This window comes from Pipistrellus kuhlii, unplaced genomic scaffold (assembly GCF_014108245.1).
Source record: "Pipistrellus kuhlii isolate mPipKuh1 unplaced genomic scaffold, mPipKuh1.p scaffold_m20_p_1, whole genome shotgun sequence".
Classification (NCBI taxonomy): domain Eukaryota; kingdom Metazoa; phylum Chordata; class Mammalia; order Chiroptera; family Vespertilionidae; genus Pipistrellus; species Pipistrellus kuhlii.
Genome location: NW_023425404.1, coordinates 34570953 through 34588053, shown reverse-complemented (window position 1 = coordinate 34588053; position 17101 = coordinate 34570953). Strand labels below are relative to the sequence as shown.

The 17101-nt window shown below is 41.8% G+C and overlaps 2 protein-coding genes, 1 long non-coding RNA gene and 1 pseudogene across 16 annotated transcripts in view; 3 read left to right on the top strand and 1 right to left on the bottom strand.

Moving 5' to 3' along the window:
- Nucleotides 1–1868, top strand: part of LOC123652363 — a 30986-nt gene extending 29118 nt beyond the window's left edge. Inside the window, exons 3-4 of the long non-coding RNA XR_006741659.1 lie at nt 1125–1136; nt 1755–1868. This is a non-coding gene — a long non-coding RNA (uncharacterized LOC123652363). The remainder of the gene's footprint in view (nt 1–1124; nt 1137–1754) is intronic.
- CIAO2A (cytosolic iron-sulfur assembly component 2A) overlaps nt 1–7451 on the bottom strand; it is a 30542-nt gene extending 23091 nt beyond the window's left edge. For 3 of the 11 annotated variants that reach the window (XM_045581687.1, XM_036439502.2, XM_045581692.1), the window contains exon 1: nt 7141–7442. Coding sequence is in view for 5 of the 11 variants with exons in the window: in XM_036439524.1 (XP_036295417.1) it covers nt 7141–7264 (124 nt within the window). In the remaining 6 variants the exon portion in view is untranslated. Of the gene's footprint in view, nt 1–7140 lie in introns of all 11 variants that reach the window. The other 8 variants (XM_036439524.1, XM_036439507.2, XM_036439510.2 and 5 more) reach the window with 8 other exon arrangements.
- LOC118709628 lies at nt 2269–2400 on the top strand (annotated as a pseudogene).
- A 217-nt stretch (nt 7452–7668) lies between the features above and the next one.
- The window catches only part of SNX1 (sorting nexin 1), a 49681-nt gene continuing 40248 nt past the window's right edge, over nt 7669–17101 (top strand). The window contains exon 1 of one of the 4 annotated variants that reach the window (XM_045581676.1): nt 7669–7698. In XM_045581676.1, the coding sequence (XP_045437632.1) occupies nt 7684–7698 (15 nt within the window). In that variant the 5' untranslated portion in view covers nt 7669–7683. Of the gene's footprint in view, nt 7699–9052; nt 9325–17101 lie in introns of those variants that run through there. The other 3 variants (XM_045581677.1, XM_036439428.2, XM_036439437.2) reach the window with 3 other exon arrangements.

Genomic DNA, 17101 nt, shown 5'->3' with positions numbered 1-17101 from the left:
GATAGTGTAAAGAGCCTCTAGGATAGCTAAAAGCATACCAACATTTGCATTATGGGGGTGCCAGAAGGGGAAAAGAGAGAGCAAGATATTGAAAACCTATTTGGGAGAGAAACCAAGATGGCAGCATAGGTAAACACCTAAACTGCAGCCTCGCACAACAATTTCAAAACTACAACCAAAAGACAAGACGGACATCATCCAGAACCACAGGAAAGCTGGCTAACTGGAAATTCTACAACGAGAAGGAAAGAGAAAAACCAGAGGAGCTGTAAAAGCTTGAGGTACAGAGACACAGGTGCGCGAGTGTGGAGAGGATGGAGCCAGAGAGGAGGGGGTGGCTGAGTGCCTGACTGGTGTTCTCTAGAGGGAAGGAGATAAAAGCACCAGACTGCGCTGAGCCCCAGTTCCAATTGCACTGAACCCCAGTTCCGGGCGAGACCCTGGGGACTGTGGCTCATACTGGGGGAATCTGGGTTGTAAGGTGGAAACTCAGGGGAGCGGAGAAAGACAGAGCTCCGGAGTTGCGTACATGAAAGTGCGCAGAGGACAGACTGTTGACTGTGTTGCTGTAATGCCCTAGTGAGAATGAGACAAAAAGCTCTGGACTACGCTGAACCCCAGCTCCGATTGCACTGAACCCCAGTTCCAGGCAAGAATCTGGGAATCCAGATTCACTGGGGGAGAGACTAGACTGACTGGCAGTGGGCAAAACTCCAAGGTGCCTTTCCCTCAGAGGTGCTTGCAGCAATAGGGTGGGGCTGATAGGAAGCCAAGGCTGTAGGCTCCACCCTGAAACTCCGCCCCATCCAAGCTGAGCACAGAGGCTTTTGCAAGTTTGCAAGTCTAATCGAATAAGGCTGTTTCCTGGCATAACACAGCTGATCCTCACAGCCAATTGGCCTGAAAGTCAACTCCTCCCACTGATACCAACAACAATCAAGACTTAACTGCAACAAGGCTGTACACACAGTCCACAAAGGGGTGCACCAAGAGTGTCCACTTCAGGTAACAGGGGAGGCCAAGCCACTGGCCCACATAGGACACCTAGCAAATAAAGCTACCCTACCAACTCAGGGAAGTAGTAAAATGCAAAGAAAAAAAATCACAAACGAAAGAAATGGAAGAAAAAAACAACTGTAGATAGAGTTCAAAACCACAGTTATAAGGTTTTTCAAGAATTTCCTAGAAAAGGCCGATAAATTTATTGAGACCCTCAAGGATATGAGAAAGACCTTCGAGAATATGGAAAAGGACCAATTAGAAGTTAAACATACACTGACTGAAATAAAAAATATTATCCTGACACCCAACAGAAACTAGAGGAACGCAAGAATCAAGTCAAAGATTTGAAATATAAAGAAGCAAAAATCACTCAACTGGAAAAGTTAAAAGAAAAAAGAATCCAAAAATATGAAGACAGTGTAAGGAGCCTCTGGGACAACTTCAAACATACCAACATCAGAATTATGGGGTGCCAGATGAAGAGAGAGAACAAGGTATTTAACACCTATTTGAAGAAATAATGACAGGAAACCTCCCTCACCTGGTGAAAGAAATAGACTTACAAGTCCAGAAAGCGCACAGAACCCCAAACAAAAGGAATCCAAAGAGGACCACACCAAGACACATCATAATTAAAATGCCAAGAGCAAAAGACAAAAAGATAATATTAAAAGCAGCAAGAGAAAAAGAGAATTACCTACAAGGGAGCACCCATATGATTGTCAGCTGATTTCTCAACAGAAACTATGCAGGCCAGACGGGAATGGCAAGAAATAGTCAAAGTGATGAATAGCAAGAACCTACAACCAAGAGTACTCTACCCAGCCAAGCTAACATTTAGAATCGAAGGTCAGCTATAGAGCTTCATAGATAAGAAAAAGCTAAAGGAGTTCAACACCAAACTAGTATTATATGAAATGCTGAAAGGTATTCTCTAATAAGAGAAAGAAGAAAAAGGTAAAGATATAAATTATGAACAATAAATACATATCTATCAACAAGTGAATCTAAAAATCAAGTGAGCCGGGACCAGTTTGGCTCAGTGGATAGAGCGTTGGCCTGTGGACTGAGAGGTCCCGGGTTCAATTCTGGTCAAGGGCATGTACCTTGGTTGTGGGCACATCCCTAGTAGGCGGTGTGCAAGAGGCAGCTGATCGATGATTCTCTCTCTCATCGATGTTTCTAACTCTCTATCCCTCTCTCTTCCTCTCTGTGAAAAATCAATAAAATATAATAAAAATCAAGTGAATTAAAAATCTGATTAACATCGCTTCTTGGCCTTTTGGCTAAGATCAAGTGTAGTATCTGTTCTTATCAGTTTAAAAATCTGAATAACAGAATAAACTGGTGAATATAATAGAATCAGGGGCATAGAATGGGAGTGAACTGACAACTCTCAGGGAAAAAGGGTATGGGGGTGCAGGAAGAGACTAGACAAAAATTGTACACCTATGGATGAGGACAATGGGAGGGAGGTAAAGGAAGAGGGTGGATGGAAACCAGGTGGAGGGGAGCTATGGGGGGGGGGGGAGGGAAGAGGAACAACTGTAATAATCTGAACAATAAAGATTTATTAAATTAAAAAAAAAAAAAAAAAAAGTCCAGCCAGCATGGCTCAGTGGTTGAGCATGGTCCTCTGAACCAGGAGGTCACAGTTTGATTCTGGGTCAGGGCACAAGCCCAGTTAGGGGGCTCAATTCCCAGTATGGGGCGTGCCGGAGGCAGCCAATCAATGATTCTCTTTCATTATTGACTAGAGGCCTAGTGCACGAAATTTGTACACAGGTAGGGTCCCTAGGCCTGGTTGGCAATCAGGGCCTATCAGGACCTTGCTTCCCCTGGCTACCAGCTGCTGGCTGGGGCCTTCCTTCCCCCAGCTACCAGCTGCCAGCTGGGGCCTTCCTTTGTTCCACGCTGCCCCTTTGAGGTCAATGAACATCATAGCAAGCAGTCGAACTCCTGGTTGGTTGAACTCCCAAGGGGTCAATTTGCATATTAGCCTTTTATTATACAGGATATTTCTATCCCTCCCTTCCTCCTCTCTGAAATCAATAAAAATATTTTTTAAAAAGAAAATATATATTTGAAATAATAATGACAGAAAACTTTCCCTAGCCAGTGCAGTAGACTTACAAGTCCAGGAAGCACAGAGAGTTCCAAACAAGAGGAACCCAAAGAGGTCTACACCAAGACACATCGTAATTAAAATGCCAAGGGTTAGAGACAAAGAGAAAACCATAAAAGCAGCAAAAAAATAGCAGTTGCCTATCTACAGGGGAGCGTCCATATGACTGTCAGCTGATTTCTCAACAGAAACTTCGCAGGCCAGGAGTGGCAAGAGATATTCAAAGCAAGGACCTGCAACTAAGATTACTCTACTCACCAAAGCTATCATTTAGAATGGAAGGTGAGATAAAGAGCTTCAGAGACAAGAAAAAGCTAAAGGAGTCCAACACCAACAAACCAGTATTACATGAAATGTTGAAAGGTATTCTTTAAGAGGAAGAAGAATAAATTATGAACAATAAGATGGCAATAAATACATATATCAACTATTGGACCTAAAAATCAAAATAAACAAACAAGAAATCTAATGAGCAAATTACACTGATGAATAACTAGAACCAGAGGCATGGCAACACGGAACAGACTGACAAATCTCAGAGGGATGGGGGGTAGGTGGGAAGAAATTAACTAAAAATCTTACACACATATATGTATTTCCTATGGACATAGACAATAAGGTGGTGAAGGCCTGGGGTGGGAACTGGGTGGAGGGGAGCAATGTAGGAGAGAAAAGGGGGCATTTGTAATACTCTCAACAATAAAGATTAAAAACAAAAAACTAATATCTGAGACCTACCACCAGATATTGTTTAGTATGGCCTGGGCATTGAGACTTTAAGAAATTCTTCAGGTTATTATATGTATCCCAGGTTGAGACTCACTAACCTAAGAGACCAAAGGATAGATCTGTGAAAGCACCTAATTTAGCATCAGAAGGAAGAAAAAGAAGAGAAGGGAAGACAGGGGTGGTTAACATCATCAAATGCTGCAGAAAAATTCAGGTTGACAAAGAGCTAAAACAGGTCTTTGTTTGTTACCCAGGAGATCAACTGCAAGAAAGCAGTTTCAGTAAAGATGAAGGCAAAAGCCAGCTTGCAAAAGGGGAAGTGGGTGGTAACTGAAAAAATGTAGTTCTATAACATTGGCCGGGAAGGGCAGAAAAGGAACATTGGGTTTAGAAAAAGCTAAAACAATGACAAGGATAATGGAAACTTGAGTATGTTTTAGAATCCAAAGAGAAGGATCAAAAAGAGGAAGAGAGACTGAAAATTTGAGGGGATGTGAAAGACTGGTAAAAATAAGCAGAAGAGAGTGAGATCAAGGATGTGGCAACCTTGGTTGGACTTGGGAAAGAATAGATTTCCTTCTTACTCTGAGGTTGTACAGAAAGACAGAAAAAAAAGAATGATAAAGAGAAATGGTGAAGTCGAAAGGACAGAAGCAGAGGGAGTTCAGAGAATGGGTTTGATGTTCTCAAGCCTGAGATTTTGTTCTATTATTTACTACTATAGCACTCTGCCATTAGAAATACAGCTGGGAAAAACAAATCAATCAAATTTACTTCCTCCATAGCAACTCTTGGGTTTATCACTTGATTGGAAACAGAATTTGAAAATAGAGGCAGGAAAAAGAGGACACAGCTTCTCATTCACAAGGCTGTGTTATCACGGAGGTCAGGGAAACAGGGTTTTTGAAAGGGATTTTGCTGCCCCTCATCCTAGGCCTTTTTCCTGTAAGGCTTGTTTATACAGGCTACTTAACCCTATAATTAAATCTTCCCTTTATTAAGCATCTCCAGTTTTCTAGTGATTTGAGAGATTTGGACTTATTTTTAGAAAGAAAGCAATGTTGCATTTCTCATATTACTCCCCTGAATAAAATTCTTCTATGGTTCTGGACTTATATTAAAATCTTCATTTATGATATAGATTTTGTCATTAAACTGCTGCCGAAACCAGTTTGGCTCACTGTATAGAGTGTCAGCCTGCAGACTGAAAGGTCTCGGGATCGATTCCAGTCAAGGGCATGTACCTGGGTTGTGGGCACATCCCCAGTAGGAGGTGTGCAAGAGGCAGCTGATCGATGATTCTCTCTCATCGATGTTTCTCTCTATCCCTTTCCTTTCCTCTCTGTAAAAAATCAATACATATATATTTTTTAAAGAAACTGTTACACACACACACACACACAAAAATCATTTGTATGTAAACCTTCAGTATGCAATTGCAACCTGCTATCCAAAACAATTTTTGACCTTACCACTTTTAACCACAAACTCTATCCTATCCATCTATCTGCCCTTCCCCAAACATGCCATTTTCTCACCCCCATCCTTTCACTCTAGTTTCTTCTGTTTAGTATGCCCTTTACCCCTATATGTCTAGATCCTACTATTGATAATTCTTCAAGGCCCAACTCAAGTGATTCTTTCTCCTTAAAGTATTTCCAGATCTCAAATCAGAAATGGTATCTACCAATCAGAAATGGTATCTCTCCTTCCTCTTAATTTTTTAAATATATTTTATTGATTTTTTACAGAGAGGAAGGGAGAGGGATAGAGTTAGAAACATCAGTGAGAAACATTGATTCAGCTTCCTCCTGCACCCTCCCCACTGGGGATGTGCCCGCAATTAAGGCACATGCCCTTGACCAGAATCGAATCTGGAACCCTTCAGCCCACAGGCCAACACTCTATTCACTGAGCCAAACCAGTTGGGGCTTTCCTCTGATTTCTGTACCTCTCAGGTCTATTGCTATATATATATATATATATATATATATATACACACACACACATTTGTCCCCCCTCAATGTAAGTTTGAAGCCAAAAATCATCTATCTCTCTTCCAAAGTTGTATCCCCAGTGCCCTGCTGTCACTAGCAACTGTAGATAGAGACCCGACAGGACAAAAAAATATCCATCAGCTTTTTGGAGGTCATCCCCCTCCTGTCAATCATCTACCCTGTTTCCCCGAAAATAAGACAGTGTCTTATATTAATTTTTTCTCCCAAAGTTACACTAGGTCTTATTTTCAGGGGATGTCTTATCTTTCCATGAGGATGGAATAGGTCTTATTTCCGGAGGATGTCTTATTTTCAGGGAAACACAGTAGGTAGGTTGATTAGGTCCTGCCTCTGGCAAGAGAATGGTAAACTAGATCAGCTCCAACAGTTATTTCCATCCCGAGCTTCCTTCTCCTAGCCTATAATCCTTACTATATTATATTTTTATTCTTATGGTTCTCTCTTTACCCTCAATCAGCAGGAATCTCTGAACGTTAGTTAGATCCACTCTTTTTAGTTTTCAAAAAACAATACTAAAAGAATAGTCATAAGGCAATTGTGAAGTGGTGGAAAGTGCACTAAATTTGGAATCAGAAGACATGGGCTTTACCCTTTTTACTTACTACAATAGCAGTGTGACCTCTAGGTAGTTGTGTAGCCGCTCTAAACTTTTGTTTCCTTACCTGTACAATGAAGATGTCCAGAGAGGTTAAAAAAAAGGTGTGGGTGTGTGGGTGGGGGGGGGGGGGTGTGCGCGCGCGTATGTGTTTTGCATTCCAGGTTTGGCTGTGTTACGTTCCAAGACTGGCTACGAGGAATCTATCTCGTCCTCTTCTCTTGGGGACCTCTCCCTAATGCCTTTGCAGTACAAAGAAGTAGCTGTGACCTTGGGCCAGTCCCCAACTTGGCAGTCACACATCAGCGCCCTCAAAGGTAGCAGGAGCGCGTGTCAGGGATAGGAAAGAGGCTCAAGGAGTGCAACCAGGCCAGTTTGCTTCCTAATCAAGCACCCTCGGCGCTAGCTCTGCCACTAGGACAGGGGGCAGACAAGGGAAATGAAGCGTCGAAGACTTCAGACTTGGCTTGCCCAGGTTAAGGAAGAGCCCAGGTCCTAGAAAAACCCATCCTGCCGCGTGACTTAAAGCCCGGAAGAAAACGCTTCCCACGCTCCCCAGAGGATCCGGCAAACGCCCGAGTCGCCACTTCCAGGCCTCAAGTGAGGCCCTCGTTACCCACAGCCTCCACACACGTATAACGCTAAATACGGCCCTAGATAAAATTAATTACCATAAACCTCTAGCGCTTTCTCTTCCATGATCCGGGGCTGCCGGTCAGCTCCCCGCTCAAAGAGGCCCGAGAGCCACAGGACCCTGCTCAGCGTCCAGGAAAGCAGCCCCGACGCCCGCTTCATCCTCACGCTCCGCCATCCCTGGCGACTGTCCCACCCGAGCCGCCGTCTTCCAGCGGCTGGCCTCGCGATTTATCAACTTCCTGGTCTTCAAACGGGCCAAGACCAACCTAAAAGTGTCCAGGGGAGCAGGGAATGGGCGGGTCCGGACGGAGTAGCGCGGGGGACCAAGGGAAAGGCGCAAACCCCAAGGACCACAAACCCCATCATGCTTTGCTCGGTTTCCGCGGAGAGGGTGGGGGAAATTCCCCTCTGCACGCGAGGCGCATTGCATGCTGGGACGTATGGGCCGTTTTCTTCGGAACACAGTTGTGTTCTGGGACTTGTAGTCTCCGCTGGGGAAGGGAGTAGGCATGTAACCGTCTATTATCCACTACTGACTTCCTCACGCAGCGCCCTCTGTAAACTAAGGATGACTTAAGATGAATCCTGAAGAGGTAGGGGAAAGGAGATCTTGATATCTAGTCCTGGAGGAGCGTGTGCAACGGAGATTCCTGCTGTTATTTCTCCCAGGGAAATTTTACTTACTTAGGCCGGAAGTGAGTTTTCCTGGCTGTGAAACTGGGAGTCCAGTGAAGGATGGTTAGATGTGGCTGGGGGACGGGAGGGCTTTTTTAATTTTTCTCGTCTCATAAGGATTTAGGCCAGCACAACTACCCACTACAGACTGAATATTTTTGTCAATTGCCTTCAAAGACAACTAAGGAGAGCTTTCCCTGTGTCTAGTGCATCCAATAGTGACCTTGGAGATCACCATCCTAAAAAGGATGTCCTAAGTCCTCTGGCGTTCGTGGCCTTGATGGCTGCGAGTAACAAGGTTGATGTTAGAGTTTTATCCATCTATCCCTCCAATCAAATCGTAAACATTTATTGGGTATTTATTGGGTCTGTAGGCGTCAAGGATTGGACAGGGCCCCTGCCTTCCAGCAGCTAACTGATCTATGAGGGAGCCAACCCCTGATGTTGAGGAATTTACAATTAGAAACAAACTAAACCTTTTGTGAAAGGTGATACCAAGTTTTTTATTATCTCTACTGAGAAGAAAAAAAAAAGTCAGGGTTTATCTTGCAGAATTACCTCACAAATAAACTATCCCACTTATCTAGCTGATTTAGACCTTAGGCTCACCAGCCAGCCAATTAATTGTCCCAAGAAAATTTTGTTCAGAGTTTAATAATTTCCCTGTTTCATTTCACATACACCACAGCAATTGAGAGAATCCTAACTTCCTTGCCACCGGATTTAGGACACTGAGGTTTCATTTCCTCTCTGAGGCCTTCTGACTGCAATGACTAGAACTGATGATCTCTTTTACTGTGCTGGCACAGCAAATTATAGCACTAAACCTGTTGAGTTGATCATTAACATGCCCTGCAGCGCCTCGTCGGCCAGGAGCTTCTTTATTTCTATGTCTCAGATGTCTAGCACGGTGCCAAGCACAGAATTAACCAAATGTTGTCCAAAGAATGCATGGCAAGACTTGACTGCAATCTGTTCAGAGACCTGAGTCAAAAGTACTTATGGAAGCTCCTCTATGAGGGCACTATGCCTGGCATGGTTAGGTGGCAGGTAGAGGTTTTCAGACACTTTATCCACAGAACATCTCCTTAAGAAGCCTGGCCCTGCCTTTTCTGCCCCTTAGCGCTCTAGGTTTAAGAACGCAGCACTGTGATCCAGGGATCCGATTGGCTGGGCGGGAGCGGTGAGCCAGCCCTGCGCCCGCCCCCAGCGCGTAAGCCCCGCCCCCGCCCGTAAGCCCCGCCCCCGCCCCCAATACCGAGGCCCCCGCCCCGCGCGTTCCGCGGGGGTTGGCAGTGGCCATCCCACTCCTCGCTCCGCTGGAACGATTTGCTCGCGGCGCTTTCTCTCTATAAAGTTGTTGTTGCGGCTTCCGCCGCGGGTGGAGGAAGATGGCGTCGGCTGGTGGTGGCTGTAGCGCTTCGGAAAGACTCCCTCCGCCTTTCCCCGGCTTGGAGCCGGAGTCCGAGGGGGCTGCCGGGGGTTCAGAACCCGAGCCCGGGGACAGCGACACTGAGGGGGAGGATATTTTCACCGGCGCGGCGGTGAGTTCGCACCCTTTGGGGCGGCCGGGGGGCGGCCGGGCGCCCCCAAAGGGAAGGGAGGCTAATCGGGGAGGCTGGGCAGAGTGGCACCGGCGGTGGTGACAGCAGTCGTGGCTTGGGGGCGCTCGGTGAACGCAGGGACGGAGAGCCTGGCATCCCGGCCTCTGCACGACCGCGAGGAGAAGTGAGGGGTGTGGTGGCTCCTCGGCTGAGGTCCCTGGCTGCGAGGAGCCGCGTTTGGCCCTGCCCTGCAGTGACCCCACGGACTCACGGGGCTGTCTGCTGGACGTTGTCTGCAGGGCTCATTTACTAGGTCAGGGGAAGTGCACGGGGCGCAGACTTTCTCCCGCCTACTGCTCCGAGGATGAATAATGTTATCTGAAGTGGCCCAGGAGAGTGATCCGCCCGCAAATCCTTTTCTTAGCTCAACACTTAACCTTTCATTACCAAAGGATCTTTCTGGGTCTTGGATTGATTATTTTATGAATTAGGTTGACTCCTCTGATCTCTAGGAAAATCTTGCCAGAGGCCGTTTGGGGGGGGGGGGGGGAGGAAAGGGAGGGGGAGGGGACCTGCCAGATAAATCTCTACATTTGCCACAAGCTTTGTCTCTTTTAAAGGGAAGTGCTAAAGGCCTAAGTATCTTTGCGGGAGCACATCTGTACATGTGAAGAGGAAATGGTGTTTACCATAGTGATATCCAGGTTCCTAATAAGAGTTCAGAATTGGGGAAAACTAGTCTTTGTAGGTGAAATGTGGAAATCAGTTATCGAACTATTGGAGATGTTTTGAACTTTTCTGTAAGAATATTGACCCGTACCACTCGGTATAGTTCTTTCCAGGCTGAAAACGTCTTCGGCATTAGGTCTGTAAATTTATGTCTGTCTTGGATAATGCTTCTCTTCAGAGTAACTAACTCAGTATATGAGAGACTAAGTAATAAAACAGCTTTACATTCTTTATGCAGTATGTGTTTGAAACAATTGGCGCTTGTCTCATATGTCAGTATGAGGGTTCAGAACATGTCACCCCAAGATGTGCCTCTGTGGTATGCAGATTTTTTTGAGCTAAAAGCAACTTTAGCCTCTGGCTCATAGGAAATTTCTGCCCCTACCTAAAATAACTTGAATTAGGGGCCTTCCCCATAGGCGCAGATTATCAGAGATAACCTCTTTTATGCATAGGGCAGGACAAACTCTCTTTACTAAACATCTGCTCTTATCATCCTGCAAAGACCCTTTGAGCCCCCAAGACACCTTACCTCATCCCTAGGATGTCTTATATATGCACGTTCTTTTCTATCCCTGAACTTTATCTGCATGCGGGGGTCTGTGACTCTCTCGTGTATGCAGGGGTTCCTACACATATTAAATTTGGTTGTTTTCTCTTGCTACTATGTCTCATATATATTGGACCAGCCAAAAGAACCTTGAAGATAGAGGAAAATTTGTTCCTCCCCATTATCAGAAAAAGGTTACGTTTCTTGGAAATACCTTCTCTGACAATCATTAGAATTTTCCCTGTACTGTGTTCAGGAATTGAGTCCATAATTCCAGTTCAAAAAGCATTTGCTGCCAAGGCCAGTGTGGCTCAGTTGGTTAAAGCTTCACACCATGTACCGAAGGGTCGCAGGTTTGATTCCCAGTCAGCGCACATACCCAGGTTGCAAGTTCACATGTATGGCAGCCAATCAGTGTGTCTCTGTCACATAGATGTTTCTGTCTCCCCTCTTCTTTCCTCTCTCTAGAATCAATGAAAACATATCCTTGGATGAGGATTTCTTTTTTTAGTTAAAAAAAGAAAAGAAAGCATTTGCTGATGCTAATATAACAGCTCAAACTGTTTAGTAGTGAAGTCTCTTATTCTGAGAAATAACTTGCTGAGGCCCATTTAATATATATCTTTAGTCTATTCCTTTAATAATTCTCCCATACACCATGGTGAATAGCTCCTAAGGTGGTAGATATTCAGACTGAATATCTCCAAATATTGTAGAAACTCTGGCACTGAAAGTGATTAATCATTATAGACAAATAATGACTTATTTAAAAAAAAAAAAAAAAAAAAAAAAGGACCCTGGGAGGGTGAGGAGTTATTTTTTAGAGTTACCTTAAATAGCTCAAGAGGTAGCCGAAACTGGTTTGGCTCAGTGGATAGAGTCAGCCTGCAGACTGAAGGGTCCCGGGTTCAATTCCAGTCAAGAGCATGTACCTTGGTTGAGGGCACATCCCCAGTGTGGGTGTGCAGGAGGCAGCTGGTCGATGTTTCTAGCTCTCTATCCTTCTCCCTTCTTCTCTGTAAAAAATCAATAAAAAATATTTTTTTAAAAAGTTCAAGATAAATCTCTACATTTGCCACAAACAGATCTAACCAGATTATTGTACAGATACATCAATATTTCTCTCTTAAAAGACTAAAAATACTTTGCCTAATTTCCAGCTAAGGGGAAAAGGAGGAGGTTAGAATGGCCTTTTTGTACCACATAAAGCATTATTATATTTCAGATTTTAATTCAGGAAAAATTACTTGCTGAGGAAACTAAAATGCTACTTGTAAGCCATTTTTTGAGCTGCTTTTTCTGCTGATAATCTTTAGGAAGACAAGACTCTTATCTGTGAATTTCTACTTAAATAGCCATTTAATACAAGTTATATTTCAATACATGCTTTAGTTGAGCCAATGTGAAAAGATAGGAGATTGCATTGATTCTGTATTTTAAGGAACACACTGAAGAAGAAAGTAATCAGGAGCACTGGCTTTGAAGTCTCATGTAAATCCAGGTTCTGTTATTTGCTAGCTTAACCTTAGACAAGGAACTTACTCTGTTACAATTCCCTCATCTATAAAATGTGAATAATAATGGTATTTATCTCCACCGCTTTTTATTAAGATTGAATTAGAATATGTACCTGTAAAGCATATAAAACAATTGAGCATTTTGTAAACTGAAATTAAAGAATAAAAAAAATCCACTAAAATCTAATAATGGATTACAAAGTTAAATTCATTCTAAATGACTAACATATTTTGTCAAAATCAAACTAGTAAAGTTGATTGCTAAGCTAGAAGTCATCAAAGTAGACATCTTACTCATTTAAGTTTATCTTCATATTGTGTTTTGTTGAATGTTGGAGGCAAAGAGAGGAGCATTAAAGAATTGAAAAGCTAAGGCATGTAAAATTTAAAACTCACTTATGATATGTGTGTAATTTCCTGAACATTGATGTAACAGCTGCTGCTGTTAATCATCCCATCTGCTCTCTTTTACAGCCCAAGAGGCTTTGTTAATTCAGTAATAAAAGTGTGATTTGATTTATAATCAAAAGGGCAGCCATGATAATAATGCATCTCAAAATCTACAAGGAGAAACTGGAGTTAAAAGAATTATTAAAATAAATCTGAAGTCATTGCATTAAGACTGAAAAACCAGCATGTGGAAAGTCTGATACTTACAAATATGTAAGACCTTATCTTCTTTCTGCCTCCTACCTTGTGGGCCTCTGAATAAAAAGGTCTAAATTGTAATCTGAATTTTTTATGTGGACCTGAATCCAAATATGTATCTTTTTAGTTAAAACATTCTTAGTTCTGGGATAGGGTTAATTTTTTCTCTAATAAAATTGGAGACTAAATTGGAGCCATTCTTTTGGCTCTCTTAATTCTTTATTTTATTTTATTATTTATTTATTTCAGAGAGGAAGGAAGGAGGGAGAGATAAAAACAACCATAATGAGAAAGAACCATGGATTGGCTGGCTCCTTCGAGTCCCCCACTGGGGATCGAACCTTGACCGGAATCAAAGCTGGGATATTTTGGTTCACAGGCCAACGCTCTATCCACTGAGCCAAACTGGCTAGGGCTAATTCACATTTTTGTGAAACATATCTCCAGAACTTTTTCATCTTGCATTCCTGAAACTATACTCATTAAAACATTTCCCCTTTCTCTTCTCACTCTACTCTCTAGTAACTACAATACCATTTTACCTTCTGTTTCTATGAATTTGACTACTTTAGATAACCTCAAATAAGTGGACCATGCAGTATTTGTCTTTTTGTGACTGGTTTATTTTACAAAGAATAATATCCTCAAGGTTCATTCGTGTTGTAGCATGCATCAGAATTTTCTTTTTTTAAAAAATATATTTTATTGATTTTTTACAGAGAGGAAGAGAGAGGGATAGAGAGTTAGAAACATTGATGAGAGAGAATCATTGATCATCCGCCTCCTGCACATCCCCCACTGGGGATGTGCCGGCAACCAAGGCACATCCCCTTGACCAGAATCAAACCTGGGACCCTTCAGTCCGCAGGCTGCCACTCTATCCACTGAGCCAAACCAGTTTCGGCCAGAATTTCTTTTTAAGGATGAAGAGTATTTCTTCATATCTGCATATATACCACATATTTATCAGTTCATCTTCGATGGACATTAGGTTGCTTCTGCCTCTTGGCTCTTGTGAATATGAATGTGAAAAAATATCCTCAAGACTCTGCTTTCCAATTCTTTTGAATATATATCCAGAAATGGGATTGCTGAATCATATGGTAGTTCTATTTTTAATTATTTTAGGAACCTCCATGCTGTTTTCCATAGCAGTTGCACCATTTTGCAATCCCCTCTCAGCTCTTTTTAAAGACCAGTTTATTTCCCAGCTTAGTGCTTATAGGATAACTTATTTATATCTGGACAGAATATGGTAATTTTATTAAAAATCCTAAGGAGATTGATGGTTAATACCTTAATTTTCTGTTCTATGAAATATATGATGACTGTTCCCAAAGGTATACTATATAGTAAGTTTCTTGATACTATCCCTTCTCTGTTCTTACTCAGCAAAAATTAATATACATAATAGTAATTTTTAAATTGATTTTAGAGAGAGACAGAGAGGCAAAGACATTTGTTATTGCACTTATTTATGCATTCATTGGTTGATTCTTGAATGTACCTTGACCAGGAATCAAACCCAAAACCTTTGCATATCAGGACAATGCTCTAACCAACTGAGCTAGCTGGCCAGGGCTACATAATAATAACCTTAAACATAGGTTTATTGCTTAAGTTCTTTAGTTAATGTAATAAAGTGTAATCATTTACAACTTTTATTAGTAAATATAGTCATGGGTAAGTGTTCAGGGTGTAGTATTATTTTTTTCCTTTATTTTCTGTTTTCTTTTTGTGTATAGTATTTTCTGTAGGCATATTGTCTCAAACACTTGTTTTTGGAGCTAACATCATCACAGGTAGTCAGATCTGGTTAAATAAAAGTCATAAGTAAATACCACATTTTTCACACAGGTCTGATACAAATACTTTTGAAAAAATCAGCAACTGGTGTTATATCCAAAGATGCATTTTAATGCTCAGCTCAAATTGTAGACAAGTTTTACTTTTTAAAAGTTTAGGTTTCCTGAAGTACATAGATTTTTCGGTTTCTTGATCATAAATTTATACTGGTAGTTAACCTAGCTTTCAAGATAATGGAGAAAAAGCTAATAAACATAGATACAAAAGCCTTTTGAAGGAAGTAGGGTGTGAGAAGACTTTTAACAATGACTAATAAGACCGCAACTTAAAAAATATAAAAAAATCAAGTTTGGAGCTTATGAGAGACAGTTGATGTCTGGTTTCTATAGGGAGTTGCTGCCCTTTGCTTACTCAAGTGTTGAGGTATCTGATGAGTGTTCTTTGTGATTTCTTCGGTTGGGAGGGGAGAAAGGAAAAAGAGCACTAATTTCTCTCCCTTGGTCCTTAAAACTTCTCAGTACTCTTGAGCTACCGTTGGCATAAATAAATCATGAGGAATGAACAGTTATTAGAGCAAGTGGCCATGAAGTATCTCATCTCCAGGAAAAGCCTGTTGCTCAACTTTTTCTTATACTTTTGCTTAGTCAAATGGTCAGCTGAGCCTTCATTCTGCTTTCAGAGCAGATTTGAATTGGGTTTGCTTTTTCAGTTTAGAAGTTAATGTACACATTAGTGCTCTAATCCTTCTTCAGTTTTCTAGGCCCTTCTTAGTTATAGTAATTTGAGACCTAAAAGTTCAGTAGGGCTGAAACCGGTTTGGCTCAATGGATAGAGCGTCGGCCTGCGGATTGAAAGGTCCCAGGTTCAATTCCGGTCAGGGGCATGTACCTGGGTTGCGGGCACATCCCCAGTAGGGGGCGTGCAAGAGGCAGCTGATCGATGATTCTCTCTCATCGATGTTTCTAACTCTCTATCCCTCTCTCTTCCTCTCTGTAAAAAATCAATAAAATATATTTTAAAAAATAATAAAATAAAAGTTCAATAGGGAAATTACAACAGAGAATTCAACATAAAGTTCAGTAGCTAAATTTTGAGAAATCATGGAGTGTATGCCCTTTCACTTTGAGGTCTCTAATGGGCTTGCTCATGGTTTTCCTTACCACTTTCAGTGGTTAGCTTCAGGGTCATTTTCCTCACCCACCTCCTACTCTACTATTTTCATTAGTTCCTTTACATCAGATATGCTTTATCTTTTTTGTGTCATGGACTCATTAGCAATCCAGTGAAGCCTATGGATATATTATCAGAATAATGTCTTTAAGTGTATAAAAATACGTAAGATTACAAAGAAAACCAATTACAACAAACTGCAATTATCAAAATATTAAAATAATTTTGTTTTAGTAACATGTGCTTTATAATGCTTTAAATAATAAGATCTAGGGATAGGTCTAGATCTGTGTAATTTTTAAGTAGAGTGGGCATAAATGATATTTTGAAGTTTATAACAACTATAAAATATCTAATTTCAATTAAAGTCTCAGATACTGCTATTACTATTATGGCTTATTGCTTATTTTTATAATTGAAGAAAATGCTGAATTTCAGTTAGAGGTTAATGAAAATGAAGTTGTTGTTTTATTCCCTTCTAAGTTTATAGATCCCTTCTAAATTCTGTGGCTCATGGACCTCAGAATAAGAACCCCTACTTTAACTCCTTAGGCGCAAAAGGGGTAATACTGTGAGATCATTTGAGTTAATCAAATAATTCTCAGTTTGTAAAGATGCACCTATGCCCAAATCTACCCTGGCCGGGTAGCTCAGTTGGTTAGAGCATTGTCCCAACCCACCGAGTTTGCTGGTTCCCAATCAGGGTCAGGGCACATACAAGAATTAACCAATGAATGCATATTTAAATGGAACAACAAACTGATATTCTCTCTCTCTTTTTTTTCTCCCTCTCTCTCTCTAAAATCAATAAATAAACAAATTAAAACAAACAAACAAAAATCCAATAGATATTTGGTGTCCCAAGCCCAGAAGCTTTTAGTGCAGTGCATTTGTGCTGTTTTGTGAAACATGGTGTGGGAGAGGAGTTACTGCTTTTAATAGGCAAAGTAATTGCCTCCTCCCCACCATATCCATGTCCTAATCCCAGGACCGGTGGATGTGTTAGTCTACAAAGCAAAAGGGGGTTAAGGTTGAAGACAGATGTAAGGTTGCTATTCAGCTGCCCTTAAAATGGGGAAATTATCTGGGTCCAGTGTAATCACAAGGATCCTTTAAAAACGGAAGAGTCAGAGAGTGACTACACTAGCAACTGGCTACCTTTGATGCAGGAGGGGAGGCACAGAGAGATACAAAGTTGTTGGCCTTGAAGATAGAAGTGAGTCATAAACCAAGAAATGTGGGCAGCTTCTAAAAAGCTAGAACCAATAAGGAAATGGATTCTCCCTGAGAACCTCCAGAAAGGAACACAATCTGATGATACCTTGATTTTAGCCCAATGAGACCTATATTGACTTCC